The 17,891-nt window shown below is 41.9% G+C and overlaps 1 protein-coding gene across 16 annotated transcripts in view; it reads left to right on the top strand.

Annotated features, from left to right (window-relative positions):
* The first annotated feature begins 1,230 nt into the window (after positions 1 to 1,230).
* Positions 1,231 to 17,891, top strand: part of ptprma (protein tyrosine phosphatase receptor type Ma) — a 163,575-nt gene continuing 146,914 nt past the window's right edge. For 9 of the 16 annotated variants that reach the window (XM_027002055.3, XM_027002047.3, XM_081696949.1 and 6 more), the window contains exon 1: positions 1,235 to 1,790. In XM_027002055.3, the coding sequence (XP_026857856.3) occupies positions 1,718 to 1,790 (73 nt within the window). In that variant the 5' untranslated portion in view covers positions 1,235 to 1,717. Of the gene's footprint in view, positions 1,791 to 17,891 lie in introns of all 16 variants that reach the window. The other 7 variants (XM_081696947.1, XM_081696944.1, XM_081696943.1 and 4 more) reach the window with 3 other exon arrangements.

The following is a 17,891-nucleotide window of genomic DNA, read 5'->3' as shown; positions in this document are numbered from 1 at the left end:
AAACTCCCTGGCCTCTCATGCATTCTAGCCATATACTGTAAAATAAAACCTACTACTAAACTTTCTAAATAAATACAATAAAGGCAATAATAACATAATTAATATAATTATAGTTATTTAACCCTCTAAACCAGGCAACATATTCAACATCGTAACCTATTTTTAGGAATAAAAAAAAAAAGGTTATTGGACTAACTGGAATTTCTAGACAACTAGACAACTTCAGTGGAAGACTTATGCTGTACAAGCAAGCCATGGTACTTCTATAGTTTCATCATATAGTGATTTTTGCACATGCTTTTAGAAAGAAACAATGTTCAAGTATGTTAGTTACGTTTTTAAAACGAGTCTTTGGATGCATTATTGGAGCAGTGCACACAAACAACACAGTTGCATTTAAAGGAACTAAAGGTAATCTGTGATAACTAAAAAGGTACAGTCATTTAGGTAGGTAACAAGTCTGAATTATTGTTTCAATGGACCTGTGAAAAATAATGGCTGGAATCGGGAGCGAAAACATGTTATGTTATAGTGAAGATGTTTTCTTGCTTCTTTTCCGGCTCAGTATAGAACAATTGCACGTATCGTGTAATTAATGTGGTTAAGTAAAAAGTTCAGCCTCAGAGATTATCTTTAGTTGGTCTGAAGTCGGTGCGTTAAGAAAGGTTGTGCAGAGCGGAACAAGGCTGTAAATAAGCAATACATTTTTTCTTTGCTTGTCCGAAACGTCCATTCTCTGGAAATCTTGGGTACAACGCAATTTTCTCTCTCTTATGTTTGAAAATAATGTAATTAGCCACTCAGGAATGCTTAAAAAGGCATAGATTTTATCAAAAAGGTTTTGATAAAATCCGCATTCCCTCATTCTAATTAGTGTGCATGTAACATTTGGACGAATTATAGACACATTAGCTTTGAAGGTAGCATAGATAATCAGTTAGTTACACAAATGTCACTGGGGATAGACTGTCACAAACTACATCATTAGAAAAGAAAATTATAAAAATGGCATAACTGTCGGAAAGGAGACAATTAAGTTGTGTATTAAGCAAGTTGTGTATTACGGTTTCTCTAGGAAATGCCTTTCCAAAGACGCAATTCTGATGTCTTCTCCGTGGTCATAAAATCTGTCAGCGATTATGGCGTTTCACTATACTCCACCCATTAAACATATTCGCCCCTCCTTTATTTAAACAGTGTACCAATGTTCTTCAAAGCCGACATCTGAGACGTTGAAAAGTTCTGCCGCGTATGTTCGGTTTGTCGGAACGTTGGTTCAACTCTGATCTACGCACGCAGCCAGCGTCTAGTAGAATAAGGATATGAGTTCGCATATCGCAGTAAATAACAACCTAATCATCGCCACCGATGCCAAATAACACAGCAGTGGAGATTACTCATTACTTTGCATCGGTTCTGATCAAAATTCACGGACCACACAATACCCCCCTCTTACGGAGAGCGCGCAGTTCCCAGTCTTTTTTTCATGCCCGGTGACGTCAACACCTCTTGCCTGTCTAGAAGTCACTACGACTGTGGAGCCGCTAGAAGGATACACAATTAACCAAGTGGGGTGAGACAGAGGGAGTGAGAGAAACACAGAAGACTTCAGTTCCATTGCGTAACTGTAAAAAACGGGAATAATTGCACTGTAACTGCGGAACAATAGTATTGCTTTTACCCTGGAGCTGGGGGTAGCGTCCGCTGTACTCCCGCAATGGATAGAGTTTTAACTTGTCTGCTTGCTGTGATCAGTTTACTGGTTTCAGTTCGAGGACAAGTATTCAGAGGTAAGCCCTGCTATTATCTCTAAAAATATTGTGGCTTTAAAAAGGATATTTCGTTGATTAGTGTATTTCTTCGGCAGTCAGAAGTTGTCGCCCGTTTCTTTACCTGCGTAATTGACTCGACGAACTTTAACTGCTCGATAACCCACGTCCTCCTTTGTATTCCAGTCCTGCGGAGCTCTAACTGACTAACTTGCAAAAGTTACTTTTCATTAATTTCGATATTGCGTGGTGATGATAATTCTATGAGGCCGTTTACTTAGCTTGGCCATATTTGTGCTGAGTTACGTTGTACTCTTGGCATTCGTCTAAAGAGTCCACCTCTAGCTGAACTTTTGGTCAAATTTGTCGTTTTAATCAAATGCAACATCCCAAGATAGATCCCTGAAAGAGGATTCTTCCCGATGTCGGTCTGTGTATGCATGTGCGCTCCGTGTAGGGGGACACTGCAAAAATCTGCTCAAATGAATGGTCGATTGAATAAATTCGGCTAGCCCACATCTAGTTTGAAAGTAAATGCGCCTGCGTTCGATGCTTTTGTAGACTTTTCCTCCGTTAATTTCTTCTTCCCTAACTTTTAAACCTTCCCCATAAGCGTTCCAGTTCCCGGCAGTTGACTAATCCCCGACTAACTCCCAACATTCCCAATATGCAGTCTTTAGGAGCACAGCGGTGTTTTTGAAGTGCTCCAACAGCAGGGAAGCCTAATCTTATCTAACTAAAAGCCGTTATTTCTATGGAGTACTATGATCTATCTTTAACCTCGAATTAGAAACAGATGTTTAATGTATAGTGCTACAGTTTGCTATTATCTATGACTATAACAAGCTATGAAAAAGAAAGTTGCAGGTTTTTGTATCACTTTTAAAAAGACTGCAACAAAACTGTGGCAGCGTGCCAAAGTTGAGGGCCGGGCAGCTGTAGTGAGTCTGGGTGCGATTTATACGGATGGAGACACGACTATGGCATTATACGGACGGAGACAGGACTGTGGCATTCCTGTACATTTAGTGCCGTTGCACGTCCTTATCCATGTCCTAATGCGAATTGTTTTACCTATCTATACCTTTTTGACATAGCTTAAATGCAGATGAATAGACTGAAGAAAGTGTTAAAATAACCACAGAGAATGGATAGAAAGCTTTTTTAACTGGTTTTGAGACTCTTAACAATGAAAACAGCTGTTTACTTTGATCTTAGTCAGTCATCTGTATATATAATTTATAGTTCAGTTGTGAAACATGATTTTGTCCATTAAGATTACTGTGTTCATCTGCAGGTCTAACTTTAATTTAATTAATGCACAAAATAATAAAATAGCTTTTAAAATTTGGCGCCAAATATCTTATTTGTGGTTATAGGCCACCTGACCTTTGAATCTTTTTTGGAAGGCATTTGAAATGAACGTTTTGTCTTCGAGCCAAACTTACAGGGTTTAAAGGGTTCCAAAACCGGGATCACTATTTTCTTCTCATTACTAAAGGGTTTCTCTGTGTCCATTTCTTAATAGGCTTCATATTTTATTCATTTATTAAAACAGACAGTTAAAACTATCCGCTCCCGTTTTGTTTTAGTTTTGCAAATGCTTTGCTCCCTTTAGTTTCTCCAAGGCACGGATCGATCCATATTCACGCCTGCTTCGGTCACGCCAGCGGCCTGATGGTGGCAGCATCGCACGCGCATACCTGCTACTAACCGTTTCTTACGCGCGGGGCCTGTGGTCCACAGTTTTTGATGAACTTTTCCACGCTCGTTATCCTTTTATTAACTGACGGGACAATGGTATTATTATGGGTTTTGTTTAAAGCTAACCTTTTCCTTCTGGTTTAGGAATACATATTCGATTTAAATTGGCATATTGTGGACAATTGCGTGAACGCGTTCCTGTTTATTGTGAGTTAATACGATTTAATTGACTTAAGCCGGAATTTGTTATGGATTAAGGTAAAACATACTATCAGATTACACATTTCGAGCATTTTGTTGACCAGTATCTTATCCTTAGGACCTTTTAACCCCAGTGCCTGAAGAGCATTTGGTTATTTGTACTGGTGACGTGAGAGCTGGGTCACGTTTCGCAGTCTCTTCCGTGGATTCACTGACACATTTGCCATTGCTATGCAGCTATGCTGCAGAAGGGTAGCACATTGTCTTTTAGTTCCATTGTTCACTTTAGACTCCGTTGTTGATACAATGCATTTACATTCATGAACACTGGGGAAAAACCGGGAGCAATTTAAGACCACTGTTATTACTGCCGTTAAACTTCCAGTACTCCATAGGGTTTTTAATTTTTGGGTTGCATTTTGATTTTCCTGCTTTATATGGTCTAATTGCTTAATGTAAAGGATAAAAATAGTAAATATGTATCCATTACTTCACATTGGATAGCGTTTGTATTTAAAACCTAAATATATGTTTTAAACTTAAACTAAACTTCTGCGGTCTTATCAGGCTGTCCCAGGTTTCAGTGCATTCGGTTTTATCCTCTAAGAAATGGCACTGTCATACCAGATGTAAATGGCTTTAATTGCTTTAATTGAAAGCGAATCTTTCTTATTGCCAAGTCAGCCAGTTTATAACAACTACTGTGTTACAATGGGGCGTTAACCAAGAGTATTGACGTTGTGACCTCATCTCTGTTCCCAGTATTGTATACTGTGAAGTTCATGGAGATGTATTCTGTATAGTATTCTCAATATTATAGTGGTCATGGAGATGACCTACCAGTTTGTAAGAGGTCCAACATGTGCATTTTTAGCATCCTCTTGCAGCATTCCAGTGACCTGGTATTTATAGTGGGTAAGCTCTATAACCCCTCTGTCGGACATTCTGCCCTTGTTCAAACACACACACACACACACACACACACACACACACACACACACACACACACACACACACACACACCTCTGTATATACCTGTATTGTTATATTAGCAGGATTTATCCATTTAACACCTTGACCTTAACATAAGTAATGAAAAGGAAATCATTTTTCTCTTTGAGTTGTAAAGTAAACTGCATTTGTTTTTGTAGGGGAAAAAAGGCAAGGTATTTTTCCGATGGTGGAATTTTGAAAATAAATGAGAGTACACACAGAATCTCTCTCTCTCTCTCTTCTCTCTCTCTCTCTCTCTCTCTCTCTCTCTCTCTCTCTCTCTCTCTCTCTCTCTCTCACACACACACACACACACACTGTTCCCCAATGTTTTTTTTTCTAATAGCTTACTGGAGGGCTAGGACAGCGTTGTGCCCCAGAATCAGTGGTTAGCAGCGTGGGGGTCGCAATTACCCATCAGGACCATGACTTTGTGAGAGATGCTGAGCAAACATGGCCGCACTAATTAAAGTGGGTCTTGTCCTCGAGTGGGCCAGAAGGAGCATAAAAGCTAATGAATCAGCTGGCTGGCCTAGCAGCAGCCTACTGAGGAGCTCAGGGTGGCCAGGTGGTCTGTTAGCGCCGGGTACCATACCATCACGCTTCATAAATGACTGCAAATAAACCACCACAAAGGCGATTAGGCTCCCATAATAGGCTAGGTGTTGTTATGCTCCTATGCTGTTCTGTTGTTTATGTGAGTTCAAATCCTTTCTAGGTGACTGTGTCAGTGCTGGAAAACACAGCTAATTAATCCACAACAACCAATGTTGCCTCAGTTCTTGACGCTGTCGAGGCTGTTTTATTAGTTCAAATAGCCCGGGTCATCAAAGTGAACAGAGCTTGTGTCGCAGGGTTGACAACTTATTTTCACTGAGGTGGAACCAGGTGACGCTGCTGAGCAGGTGGCTGCCCCCCTTCCCCTGCCAGCACATCACTACGGGCAAATATCTCCAGTAGTGTCAGCCTGCTCCTGTGCTGCACGGTGAACTTAGTATAGCTCTCCACTGAGTCATTAACAGTTTGGAGGCCTACTTTAACTCGACCACATCACTCGTTTCGTGTTTGTGCGACCTAATTGTGACCAGAGCCATTGTTTCTCAAAAGGAAGCTGGAAACGGGGCCCAGTGGTCACAAATAGTAGATTTTGGGCAGGAAATTGGTCTGCCTCAGCACAGTTGGTCTGCTCAGCTTAAAGGCAAAAAACACGGTACAGGAACAATAGTTGTCTCCGTGGCCACCTGAGAAGAGCCTTCGCCATGCTGCCTTGCCATGTTTCTGTCTCATATCCAGCCACATTTTTAATTAGTGGCAAGCATCAGTGCCCAGTATTAATCCCTGAGATTTATTTATGTCTCTACTAAACAGGGGAGGTGTATTATTTTCTCTGAACACAGGGACCATGTGGTGCCAAATAGTTTTTTTAATGATGTCTTAATTATTTTCCTCACACACATTTGCACATGCCTGTGGTATTTCTTTGCAAATTAAGTTGTGGGGACCTTTTTTGGTATGTTTGGTTATTAGTCATTAGAATTGAAGACAATGGAAGGAAAAGGTGTGTAGATATTGACATGGTCTTTGGCCCAGCCATGATTAACTGCTTCATGTTTACAGATGGAGCTGGCAGTTTACTGTCACCATTCAGACTTTGTAACACACATTAACATATTCCAATGAGTTTGGAGTGTGATTGTAACTGCACTGCTTCCTTCTGAAGTCTTTCTGTATTTTTGATCCAAACATTTTGCATCATGTTAGCAAGAGGTATTGTTTAACCTGTCTGCTTAGCAGAACCTCCTCTCTTAGAGCCCAAATGATGGAACAGGAAAAAGTATGTTAGCTTGTGCAGACATGCTGACCAACTGAAAACACAGCAAGATCCAAACTGGAGGCTTTTTCAAGTCTGATAAAGGCACATCTTTTACTGGAGTCTCCTGCTGCTCCAGGAATGCCCTTCCTATTTGTGAGGCTCTGATAAGAATATGCTGATAAATCCCTACACTTTTAAATTAATATCTAATTCCTGCATGACACTTTATATTTATTGCATTTAAGCGTAATTAAGGTGAATAGAAGGTCACATTATATAGGCTCATCAGCTTTGATGAAAACATTATGTTTTCCCAATAGTTTGTTGCTAATACTGATATACTACGAATATTGCCTTGCCTACCTGCCTTCAGTACAATTCTCCATACTATTGTACTTGAAGAAACCAGATTGTGAAGTGTAGTTCATTCAGCTTTTGGTCTCCACATTGTTCTCACTGCTTTTGGTCTGCATTTCCTACTTCATAGATGTTCCACTAGACCTTTAGATGGCACCTCATAGTCTGCAAAAATAGTCAATGAAAAGAGCTTTAAAATGCAACAACTTCTATGAACAGCAGTAAAATGTGCATAGTAGTTATGAAGTTATTTTATGCTCTGGTTGTTTATTCCACCCACCGCAATGCTGGACAAATGTTAGGAGATAAATGTTCTCGGTTTAAGTAATCCAACAGTCGTGCTCTAAGATCAGCTCCACTAACTCTTTTATTCTAAAAAAAACCCAACTGATCCCACTCTCACATGCTTTTAGCCCCAGTTAGGATCTTTTGGAAATAATCTTCTCTGGGGCCAATCACATTGCCATAGGCTTACCACTTGTTATAGTGGACAGGATAAACATTTGTTTTAATAAACATTTGGTTTTATATATAAAAAAAATAACCATTAATATTGATCTCTCTCTCTCTCTCTCTCTCTCTCTCTCTCTCTCTCTCTCTATATATATATATATATATATATATATATATATATATATATGTATATATATATATATGTATATATGCAGTGATTTGCATAGCTTTTATGCATAATAATTATGCATAATAATAATTGCCATAGAGGCACTTTCCAACATCTCGACTGTATGTCTTTGCTGCTTTTAAATCAGGCCTGGTGTGAAAAGGTCATTGGGAGATGCTGTTAATGCATTCTAGTATGAGGTGTTTCCTGTAGAGCAGAAAACAGAACACTCAAGGAGGTGAAGTACTTAATAAATATTACGTGAAAGTTGTATTCAAAAGGAAAATTAATATTTAATTAGAATGAAAAATATATATAATGTAAATGCAACACTACTTTTTCATACAGATGAAACATTTGGATATCATGAATCACACACATTTTAGGACCCAGTCGGACAGCACTCCTGCCTGAAATTGATTTTATGATTGCAGATCGTATAACGTAATAGTGCAAATAATAATTGGTAAATTACTTAAATAAGCATTCAAAGGAATATTTAATATATATTTAATTTGGCATTATACTGTATTTCTTCATTAGCATCATTTTAATTATCCTAACTGTCCAAGGAGCCTGTCCAAGAGGATCAATGTGTGTGCATTAGACTGGAGGAGATGAAAGCAAGGGCTTTGGGCACTACAGGCACTAATGTGCAGTAGTGCTTTGGGAACAGCAGGTTGCCAGAGGGGTGTAGTGCTGGTGTACCCTTGAGAAATGTACTTAACCCATATTGCTACAGTAAATATTCATATTATGCCTAATATGTGGCTTATATGCAAATCATTAGCAGTGCTAATCTGACAGGGAATTGGACAGGATATGGCAAACTGTAGTTTATTTGGAGAATGTGCCACTTTCTTTGTGCTGTCATTGCCATTGACATTTGTGTCATGTTGCCAGGTTTAGCACGTGGTGTATTTATTTGTGGTGTTACATGGATCTGTTTTTGGGTTTTGGGTCATTGGTACTACTCTGCTACTCAGCCCCTTTTCAGACCATGGAGGATTTATAGATATATTATGGACCCTGGGGCTTGGCCAGCTTCTATACACCCCATATTTCATCTGCTCTTGATTGATGAAACCCTGTATGTATGTCATCCATTCAAACAAGAGAGAAAGAGCAAACCAGAGAGAGGGGGTGGGGGTATTTGTAAAAACATGATTGGAGTCTCTTGTGGCATGGACAAAGTTAAGTGAGGTTAAGAACACTCTTAAAATTAGAGCAGTCAAGGCTTTTAGGGAATAAACCTATCAAGATAGGGGGCCCTTACTAGAACACAGGACATGCAGTTTTCTCTTGTTTTGGCATTGTTACATGACTGATGCCAGCTAAGCCCTGGTAGTTGGTAGAATGCTTACATAATGCAGATATCAGTGGTAATTACAAATAAAAGTATCTGTATCTGTATACCTGACATCTGTATCTTCCTTCAAGCATTTGAATAAATGCCACCATATTTAAAGAATAATACTTTATAATGGTTTCTCAGGTGACTCCGATGGTTTCTCAGATTTCGACACTCAACTGTTGATGTTGAAATTTGCCCACATAAGCAAACATATGTCTGTGTTGCAACCATCTGAGCATCTGTCCATTCTTCAAGGTCTGAGAGAGAGCCAAATTGTTTGCCCAAGCTAAACTATGTGCACTGAGGTCCGCGTGACTGTTATCAAAATGTAGGCAGTCAAATGGAAATATACTTATGTGTAGCAATCATCTTGCTTTGAGACATTGTATTTGCTCTACATAGACACAGAATGTTATGAAGTGCTTTCCCAAGGGTTGGAGGGTTAGTCTTGCAGATCCTCTGAGCTGAAGATGGCTGCCGGGGTAACAGCAGGACCACCAGCAACATAGCTACAAAAGATTCAGTGAGAAGTCAGCACCATGAAGTAAGTCTTTTGAGAAGATAAACAAGGCAAATCTCCAGTGTCAAACCCAGTTGATGCCAAATTGGGCAAATCTCTCTTCTGTGTAGCTCACTGAAGAAGAAAGTCCTTCTGTGTGGTGTGACTTGTCCCTCTTTTCTTCAGCCTCTTCTTCCAGTATCCCATAACAGAGCACACAGACTGAAGCATGTCTCACTAAAAGCATTGGTTGTAAGGGGCTTTTTTGTTTATTTTCTTTTCATCTGCTCAACATGACTTGTAAAAGGGGATAAGTATTAGAGGGTATGTTTACAATGAGAGGGACCACTGTCACCGAACATATATTTCTTTAAATCTCTAAATTTATGCCTTATTTCAGGTTTGGTTGACTGTTGGCAGGTCAGCACTGTTTTGTAGTTTTGAGACTTACGTGGACAGGCATCCAGGTCAGTAGAGGCTTGCCTAGAAATTGATGCAAGAGGATTTTGAGGAGGGGAAGACAGATAGAAACAGGATAAGGAGGAGTGAGGAAAGACATTTGCAAGGCATACAGAGAGACAGCCACTGGGAGAGGCAGACAGGGAGGTAAAATGACAGGCAGGCAAACATGCCATTGGAGTCCCAGAGCCCCAGGCTTGTCCAGGGGCGCTACATTAACAGGGACAGGCCCGGGAGCATCCTCCGAGCCTTCCACCCATTCAGCCTAGCAGCAAAACAGCTCCTGCTGAACTTCCCGAGAATCTCTCTCTCCCCCAATCTCTATTGCTCTATATCTCTCTGCATTACACCTGTGGAGAGCAACATACAGAATGAGCCCATATTCCCTTGAAATAAATGGTAGATTTATTGAAAGTGTGAAACAGGAGGTCTATAGTTTGTTTACATTTTCTATCTTTGCTAACATAGGTATCTCCTATTGAATAACAACACCACTAAGTGGGTTGTCTTCCTCTGGCAAATTAACAAAACTTAAAAAACATTTCTTGCTATGCTGAATTGTTCAGTATCTAAAATGCAGGGGAGTAATCCTTCTCTCTCAGAGAATATGGCCAACTCTGTTGTGAAAGATCCCTTGGGCAAACAGAACTCTGACTGCTGTGGAAAGATTTTACCAGCTGGATGGAAGCACTAGTTATTTTTGCATGCCTCATATGATTATTTTGATTATATTATGGTGTGTGTCAAACTAAGCTCTGAAATACACAGGATCAGACCACAGTCTGACCACAAATAAGCAAAGAAGGCATGAACAGTTGTGGCCAAATGTTTTGAGACTGGGACAAATTTTGGTTTTCACAATTTGCATTAACTCTAGATTTTAATGAGTTATCAGATGAATTGCAAAGTCATTCCTTGCCATAAAAATAATCTTAATCACAAAAATTACTGCATTCCAGCCACTGCATTTCAGCCCTGTCACAAAATGGCCTGCTAATATCATTTCAGTGATCTTCTCTTTAGCTCAGGAGAAAGTGTTAACGAGGACAAGGCAGCTGATCCACCATTTATTGAGTCAACCAATTATCGAATTATCAAGAACTTCAAGGAGAGAGGTTCATTTGCAGTGAAGAAGGCTTCAGGGTGCCCAGGAAAGTCAAGAAAGTGCCAGGACCACCTCCTAAAGAGGAGTGTTAACAAGGGCAAGGCAGCTGATATCACTCAGTCATGCTGATTAGAAGCGCAGACTGGTTGCTTTAAAAGGGTGGGGGTGCCTGAAGTGTTGTTCTTTTAACCATGATTACCTCCCATGAAACAAATGTAGTCATCATTGCATTGCATTGCATTGCATTGCATTGCATTGCATTGCATTGCATTGGCTTCACAGGCAAGAACATTGCTGCCTGCAAGATAGCACCTAAATCAACCATTTATCGAATCATCAAGAACTCCAAGGAGAGAGGTTCAACTGCAGTGAAGAAGGCTTCAGGGCACCCAAGAAAGTGCCAGGACCGTCTCCGAAAGAGGATGCAGCTACGGGATCAGGTCACCACCAGTGCAGAGCTTGCTCAGAAACTGTGGTGAACAATGCTTTTTCCAGCATGACGGGGCACCATGTCACAAGGCAAAAGTGATAACCAAGTGGCTTGGTGAACAAAACACTGAAATTTTGGGTCGATGGCCAGGAAACTCCCCAGATCTCAATCCCATTGAGAACCTGTGGTCAGTTCTCAAATAGAGGGTGGACAAACAAACACAGAAACTGTGATCAACTCCAAGCACTGATTAAGCAAGAATGGGTTGCCATCAGTCAAGGTTTTGCCCAGAAGCTGTTATCCAGCAGTTCAAGGTGAATTGCAAAAGTATTAATAAAGGAGGGACAACACTAAATATTAAGTCTTTGCTTAAACTGGATGTATTTGTGAATAAAAAGTTAAAACTTATGAAATGCTTATAATTGTACTTCACTATACCATATAAACATCTGACAAAAGGATGTAAAAAAAATTGAGGCAGTAAACTTTGTGAAAACCAAAATTTGTCAGTCTTAGAACTTTTGGCCACAACTACTACTGCTGTCAACAAATATTCTAAATTCGATTATAAAAATGAATTGTTAAAAAAAACTCACATTCACAAACAGACATTCACCTGTGAAAATTAATATTTGACTTGGGAAAAACTGTCTGCTGTCTCCCTCACGAGTTCTCACGTGGGCCATGACCACTGCACTGTGAATGTACTGCATGACAGACAGGAGTCACATAACCTCACTTTCATTAAAAATGAAGTGTAGGTTAAGCTGAAATGAGTAAATAATTCAACAACAGTGTGATAAAAACGGCAATTATGTCATAACTCATCTGCAGAGAGAATGCAGTTTTGGTCAGTAGATAACAAAATTGTGGAATAATGTGATAAATTTGTATGTAAGCCTACCAGTTAGACTACCATTCCAGCACTAGCAAATTGAGACCACATCATCAAATTATCGACCCAATCGAGTTTGGCCTGATGTCTGCTAGCATTTTTTATGATAGCTAGCATTTTGTGAATTCTAGCATCAAGAATGGAAGAAGCCTCCTTATCAGTTTTAGTAGCACTTTAAGGTAAATTATTGTCATCAAATTTATCAGAATTGTGTCTTAAATGTATTTTAAAAAATACAAAAGTGCATACAACTGTGCTGACTAAATAAAAATTGGACACAGAAGCTTCATGCACTGCAGATCCCCAATGGTTTGATTATTATTCCCTCTGTCATATCAAGGAAAAGTAGAAAGAGAAATGTTTATTTTGAAATAAATATATCTATACAAATAGTTATGCCACTCACTGTATTGATTTACACTCTTATGGACACAACATGTAAAAATTTGGTTCAAACCTATGTTTATTTAGAAGTAATAATCGAATGTCAGTTTCCACTAGTTGACAGCACTAGCATGTACTGTACTGTATGTGTGCTTCTCCTTAAGTGAGAGATAGATTATCTGCAATCAGTTTGGTGTGTTGTTCGATTTTTAAATGTTACTTTCTAGCGTGAATGGTCCATGTGCCCCCATGGAGACTCAGCAGAGCTGCATAGTGGCCTTTTTTCATGGCTAATATGACTTCTGAAGCTGACTTCAGCCATGAACTCTTTCATAGCCCCTGTTTAGTCACCAGAGGAGAGGCAGTATCAAACAGCGGGAATCACTATCTTGCTTGCTCAGGGAAGCAGGGCTCTGAGCAAACACACACACACACACACACACACACACACACACACACACACACACACACACACACACACACTCACATATACACACACACACACATACATACAAGTCGATAAATAATTCAAAGCCCCGGATGCCAAGACGTGACGAACATTCCAATCCCATTGGACCATGTTCCCTCCGCTAACTCCAATCTGCCTTTACAAACCAGCGTGCTTCTATCCAGCGGTCCCCATATTCTCCTGGGGCCATTTAGCCCAGAGTACCTCCGTCCTTCCCCCTGTGTTTTAGGGGGTGCTGGAGCCCTCCTTTAAGACCCAAAGTAAAGACATGTGAAAGGAAAGACAGCAAGAGACCCAAAAGCACAACTCACTGTGCTTTAGATGAACAAAGGTTTTCTCACTGTCTTATGATGTGAAAAAAAACCCAAAATCTCTTTCCTTTCTTCTTCTCTTTATGATCCAAATCCCACACTAGGGTAGAAGTCGGTAAAACCTTGGAAATCTCTGCCCTTTCTTGCACCTGACTATCACAAGACTTTGGTATGCCTATGCCCTGAGTTTATTTTTTCGTTTTTTTTAGAATACTTAGTAGATTTCATGCTTGGAATGAGACATGACTGTCATATTTTGCCTTTGTCTGCCAATTCTATACTGGTCCACCACCTATGAACATTTGGATAGCCTTTGTGCCACTGATGATTTTGCTGAAATGGTTTAGTCAACTGCATTCCAATGTCTGTATATGCAAACTGATGAAGCAAGCGGTCCTTGTCTCAGTGCAGCCATGCTGGCACCATTAGAGTAGTGAGTTCAGCTTCACTCGCTGTCACTCTTGGTGTCTTCTCCACTCCCTCTCAACAAAGCCTATGTCTTAACAGCATGGATAGATGTCCTATTATCTGCACTCTAAAGAGCAGGCTTAAACTGAGGGCTGATGCTTTAATGAAACTGTGACACCGCTAATTGCTGGAGAGGCGAGGGGAGGTCTGTGGATTCTGCCCCGGCCTGTCAGCAGCATGGCAGTGAGGATCAGCCCTGCCGCTTCCTCTGCCCCGACCCGTGCCTAGGCCTCTTGGGCCACGCGCCTGCACTCGGGCGCTCTGGCTTGCAGTGGGGGGGGAGGCGCCCGCTGTCGTGGAGAGGCCCGCCACTGCCCCCACCCGAACCCATGATGCATCTGGCTGACGCTCACAAAACAAACGGGGGTGGAACCAGCATGGCGGAGGGTGCCAGGGTTTGTGTCAGTGGCACGGCTGCTGCGGAGCCATACTCTGAGAGGAGAGAAGGAAAGAGGGAGAGACTGAGTGATGGATTTCTGCTCTGTTTCTCAGAGGCAGCCCTGTGATTATTATCACAGTAGGAATGAGGCAGTCTGATTGTGACACTGAAGAGAAGGCACATCTATGCGTTTGCACTTTTGTGTGTGTGCATGTATGTGTGCAAAAGCATGCTGCCATGTGCCTCAGGTCCAGAGTTAGTGTGGTTTTACAGACATTGTTTACTTGGGTGATCATCACTAACAGATCATCACCCATTTGCAGAGCACTGCTCAGTATAAACATCTGCTGGAAAACTGAATATTTGAAAGGTATAGAGCAGGTATGAGAGAACAATAGAGGCATGGAGTTTTTTTTTAATTTCAATCAAGTATGTTGGTTAGCGAAGGCTTTATTCCCAGAATTTGTTGTGAAAGATAAAAGTCTCTTGGTTGTGTAAAGTCTCTTGGTGCCCCTGGTTTTATAGAAAACTGCTTGATAGGCCTTTTAGTGTCTGATGGCCCAAAGGAAAATATCTTTTTAACCCAAGAACCTGCAAGTGAAACCAGACTCATTCTTCATTCTTGTAACTACACCTTTCATATTACTATCATATTGTAGTTACTAATTAATTCACAGTAATTACTCAATAATATGACTTAAAATTAATAACTAAATAAAACCCCTGCAGTTTCAGATGTTAAAGATCACCTTTGCTTTATTTAGGTTCCTTGATTCTCTATGACTCCAATACCTTGGTCTTTTTGTCAGCCTGTGCTGCCCACCCTTGATGCTGGAGCAAGGCCCATTGAGAGACACACTTTCATGACAGCATCGCTGGCAGTGAGGCAACAACATAGCCATGCCTCCACAATCACACACACAATCGTATGGCCTGCTCAGGGACGAGGCCGCAGCAAGCGGCAGCCAACAGGCGAGGGTCTCCGGGGCGACTCCATGCCTGCTGCCGGCTGGTGATGACCTTCTCGCAGCAGGAACCCAGGAGGAATATCACTGCACCGACAAAAGGCGCGGGAGCAGAGCCTCTCTTGGATGGCCTCTCCGCTGGGGCAGGCAGGCCCGGCAGCTCTGACCTTTCACAGACATTTAGCGTTTTGTGTGTGTGCTTGTGTGTGTGCAAGTGCGAAAATGTGAGGGTGCTCAAATGGCATGCTGTCAACCCACCTGCTATGCTTTTCCCAGGGTCAAGACCCGAAGGAATGTTTCCCCCTTTCCTCCCTCCGATGTTTGTGACCCAGCCCCTCAGATCCATCATCTGCAGATGTGCTCACCCTGCAGCCTGGAGTCATGCACTCCTGCCCTACGCTGTTTCCCAGCCCTGTGATCAGACCTTAAAGCAGTCTGCAGAAGGCACCTCCCATGCCCTGGGACCATGAACTTCTGAGAGAGCTGCAACACAGGCTGCACAGCTCTCCAAGATCCCATATGTCTCCAGGTTCTCTTAGGTCTCCAGAGTCCCGTAGCGCTCCAGGGTCCTGGTTCACTCCTGTTTTTTCTCCCCTACTGTCCCTCCATAATTGTTATCATCTCTTTTCCCTAATGCATTTTCTCTCAATTTGTCTTGTGTGCAGTACATTTCATCATCAATGTCCATTCCTCTCTTCCTTTACTTCTTCTGTCTATCTCTTGTTTAGCCAATGCTCCCCTCTTTCCATTCCCAGCCTGTCAGGAAGTGGAAGGCCGAGAGAGCTCGCGCTGTTGCCTGCTGGGGTCAGCCCTCGTGCAGGGCAGCAGTGAGACACAGGAAGCCTGCCAAAGGAAACAGCACAATGCACAAACAGCACAGCAGAAGTGGAACTCACATCAGACCAAGAGTTCGCACAGGGGGAAAATGAAAGCTTGACACTGACACTCAGAAAGTTCACTAAAGGGCGGTGGCGTTTGCTCCACTCTCTAACACTGCCCTGGTTTGCCTCGGAATCAGAGTGGCAGGCTTAATTGCTCACAGAATAGAGCTCTTATGACTAATGCACAGCGGAGAGAGTGTATCAGAGTCCCTGACAGCTTATGCCTCCTCCCTGCTAATTCCTGACAGTGTTTCACTGCAGTTCCCACTGGGATTTTTAGATGTAGTAGAGAGCCTCAATTAGACTTGAGACTGATACATCCAAACGTGCACTTTTCCACGCCTCCGTGAATTCCTGTCTGTGTGACCTTAATCCCGTGAAGCTGAGGAGAACCTGCTGGAGAAAGGGAAAGGGAAGCAGCTGACATAAGCCTTCAGGGACGAGCACACCACTGTGAGATTTAGTGACAACCTGCCAGAGCACTAAAACATGGCTCCCCACTTCCCTGAATCTTATTTCATATCGATTAGGACCAGTCAATGTCTCCTGTCAGTAAAATGGCAAGTTTATGATGATTAAACCCTGCTTCTGCACATGAGGTGAAAATGTGGGGGGGGGGGGGGGGGGTTTCTCTCCTGCTGCTGTTTTGTTTCTTAGCCAAGGGAACTCATTCCTTATCCAGAATGGCATTCCTCCATGCTCAATAAAATTATAAACACCACGGCCCAAAGCAACATGATCCGAATGCAAAGATGTTAGTGTTGCATGTGTTGGCTGGGACAGCTTCCCTCAGCACAGGATTGCAGTAGGTCTCCGAAACTGTGGCTTAATGATGTCAAAGGTACGGGCCTCTAAATCACATCTATTTAGTGTAAGATTTTAATAATGAATGAGCACAGTGGAGTCAGTTCAATTATCGCCGTATTGATCGCCAAACTCCGAGAACTGGTGGCTGTTAGTCAGAGTCTCCCCAGGGGGGAAGCGTCTGTCCGACAACTTGGTGAACAACCTCACTGGGACACTCAAGAAAAAAGCTCTGTCTGTCTGTGTGTGTGTGTGTGTGTTTGCTTGTGTGTGTCTATATCCATGTGCATTTGTATGAGTGTTTGGGTGTCTCAGTATAACATCTGTGCAAACCATCCCTGGCTGGACCACTGAGAGTCTCTAAGTGAGGACAGGGTGAACGGAGTCCTCATAAGCCAGACAAGGGATGGCTTGAAGGAGCATAACTACAGGACCCTTCTAGGAACACTGTTTATGTGCCGCTGGGATATGCTGGCTACAGACGGCAGCTCTTAGACAGTGGAAATGGACATGAGTGTGTAGGCGTTCTCGTGGAACCCCTCCCAGTGTGGCGCCTGCAAACTATTGCATCTTTTTAGTCGTGTTTTTATACAGGATAAGGGATGATCATCTGTGACTTTAAAATAGCCTTACCACCACTTACCCCAAGTGTAGGTTACATTCGGTGTCACACCTAAAACAATTTTAGAATGTGTCCTTGCTTTCCAATTTCAGGCATCTCTTGGAATTTATGTTATCGAAGAACCTTAGAAAGCTCTCAGAGGCTTGTATAGTCATCTGTGATATTTGCTGTGCTTGCTGAACAGTAGAGGAAGAGAGAGTTGGGGTGAAAATGCTGCCATTTAATAATTGTTTGCTATTCATGAGATGCCATTTCCCTCACCCCCGGCCATTGAATAAGAGTCCACTCAGAGCACTTTGGGATTAGAGGCCTCAGAATTTAGTTCACTCACCCGTGTATTAATCTCGCACTGAGAAAAGCAATTTTAAGAAAATTCACATGTAGTACATTTCCATTAGAGCCATGAG

This window comes from Electrophorus electricus, chromosome 14, assembly GCF_041902795.1.
Source record: "Electrophorus electricus isolate QZ-2024a chromosome 14, ASM4190279v1, whole genome shotgun sequence".
NCBI classification, from domain to species: domain Eukaryota; kingdom Metazoa; phylum Chordata; class Actinopteri; order Gymnotiformes; family Gymnotidae; genus Electrophorus; species Electrophorus electricus.
Note: the sequence above shows the minus strand (reverse complement) of the source record. Positions and strands in the feature narration are given on the sequence as shown.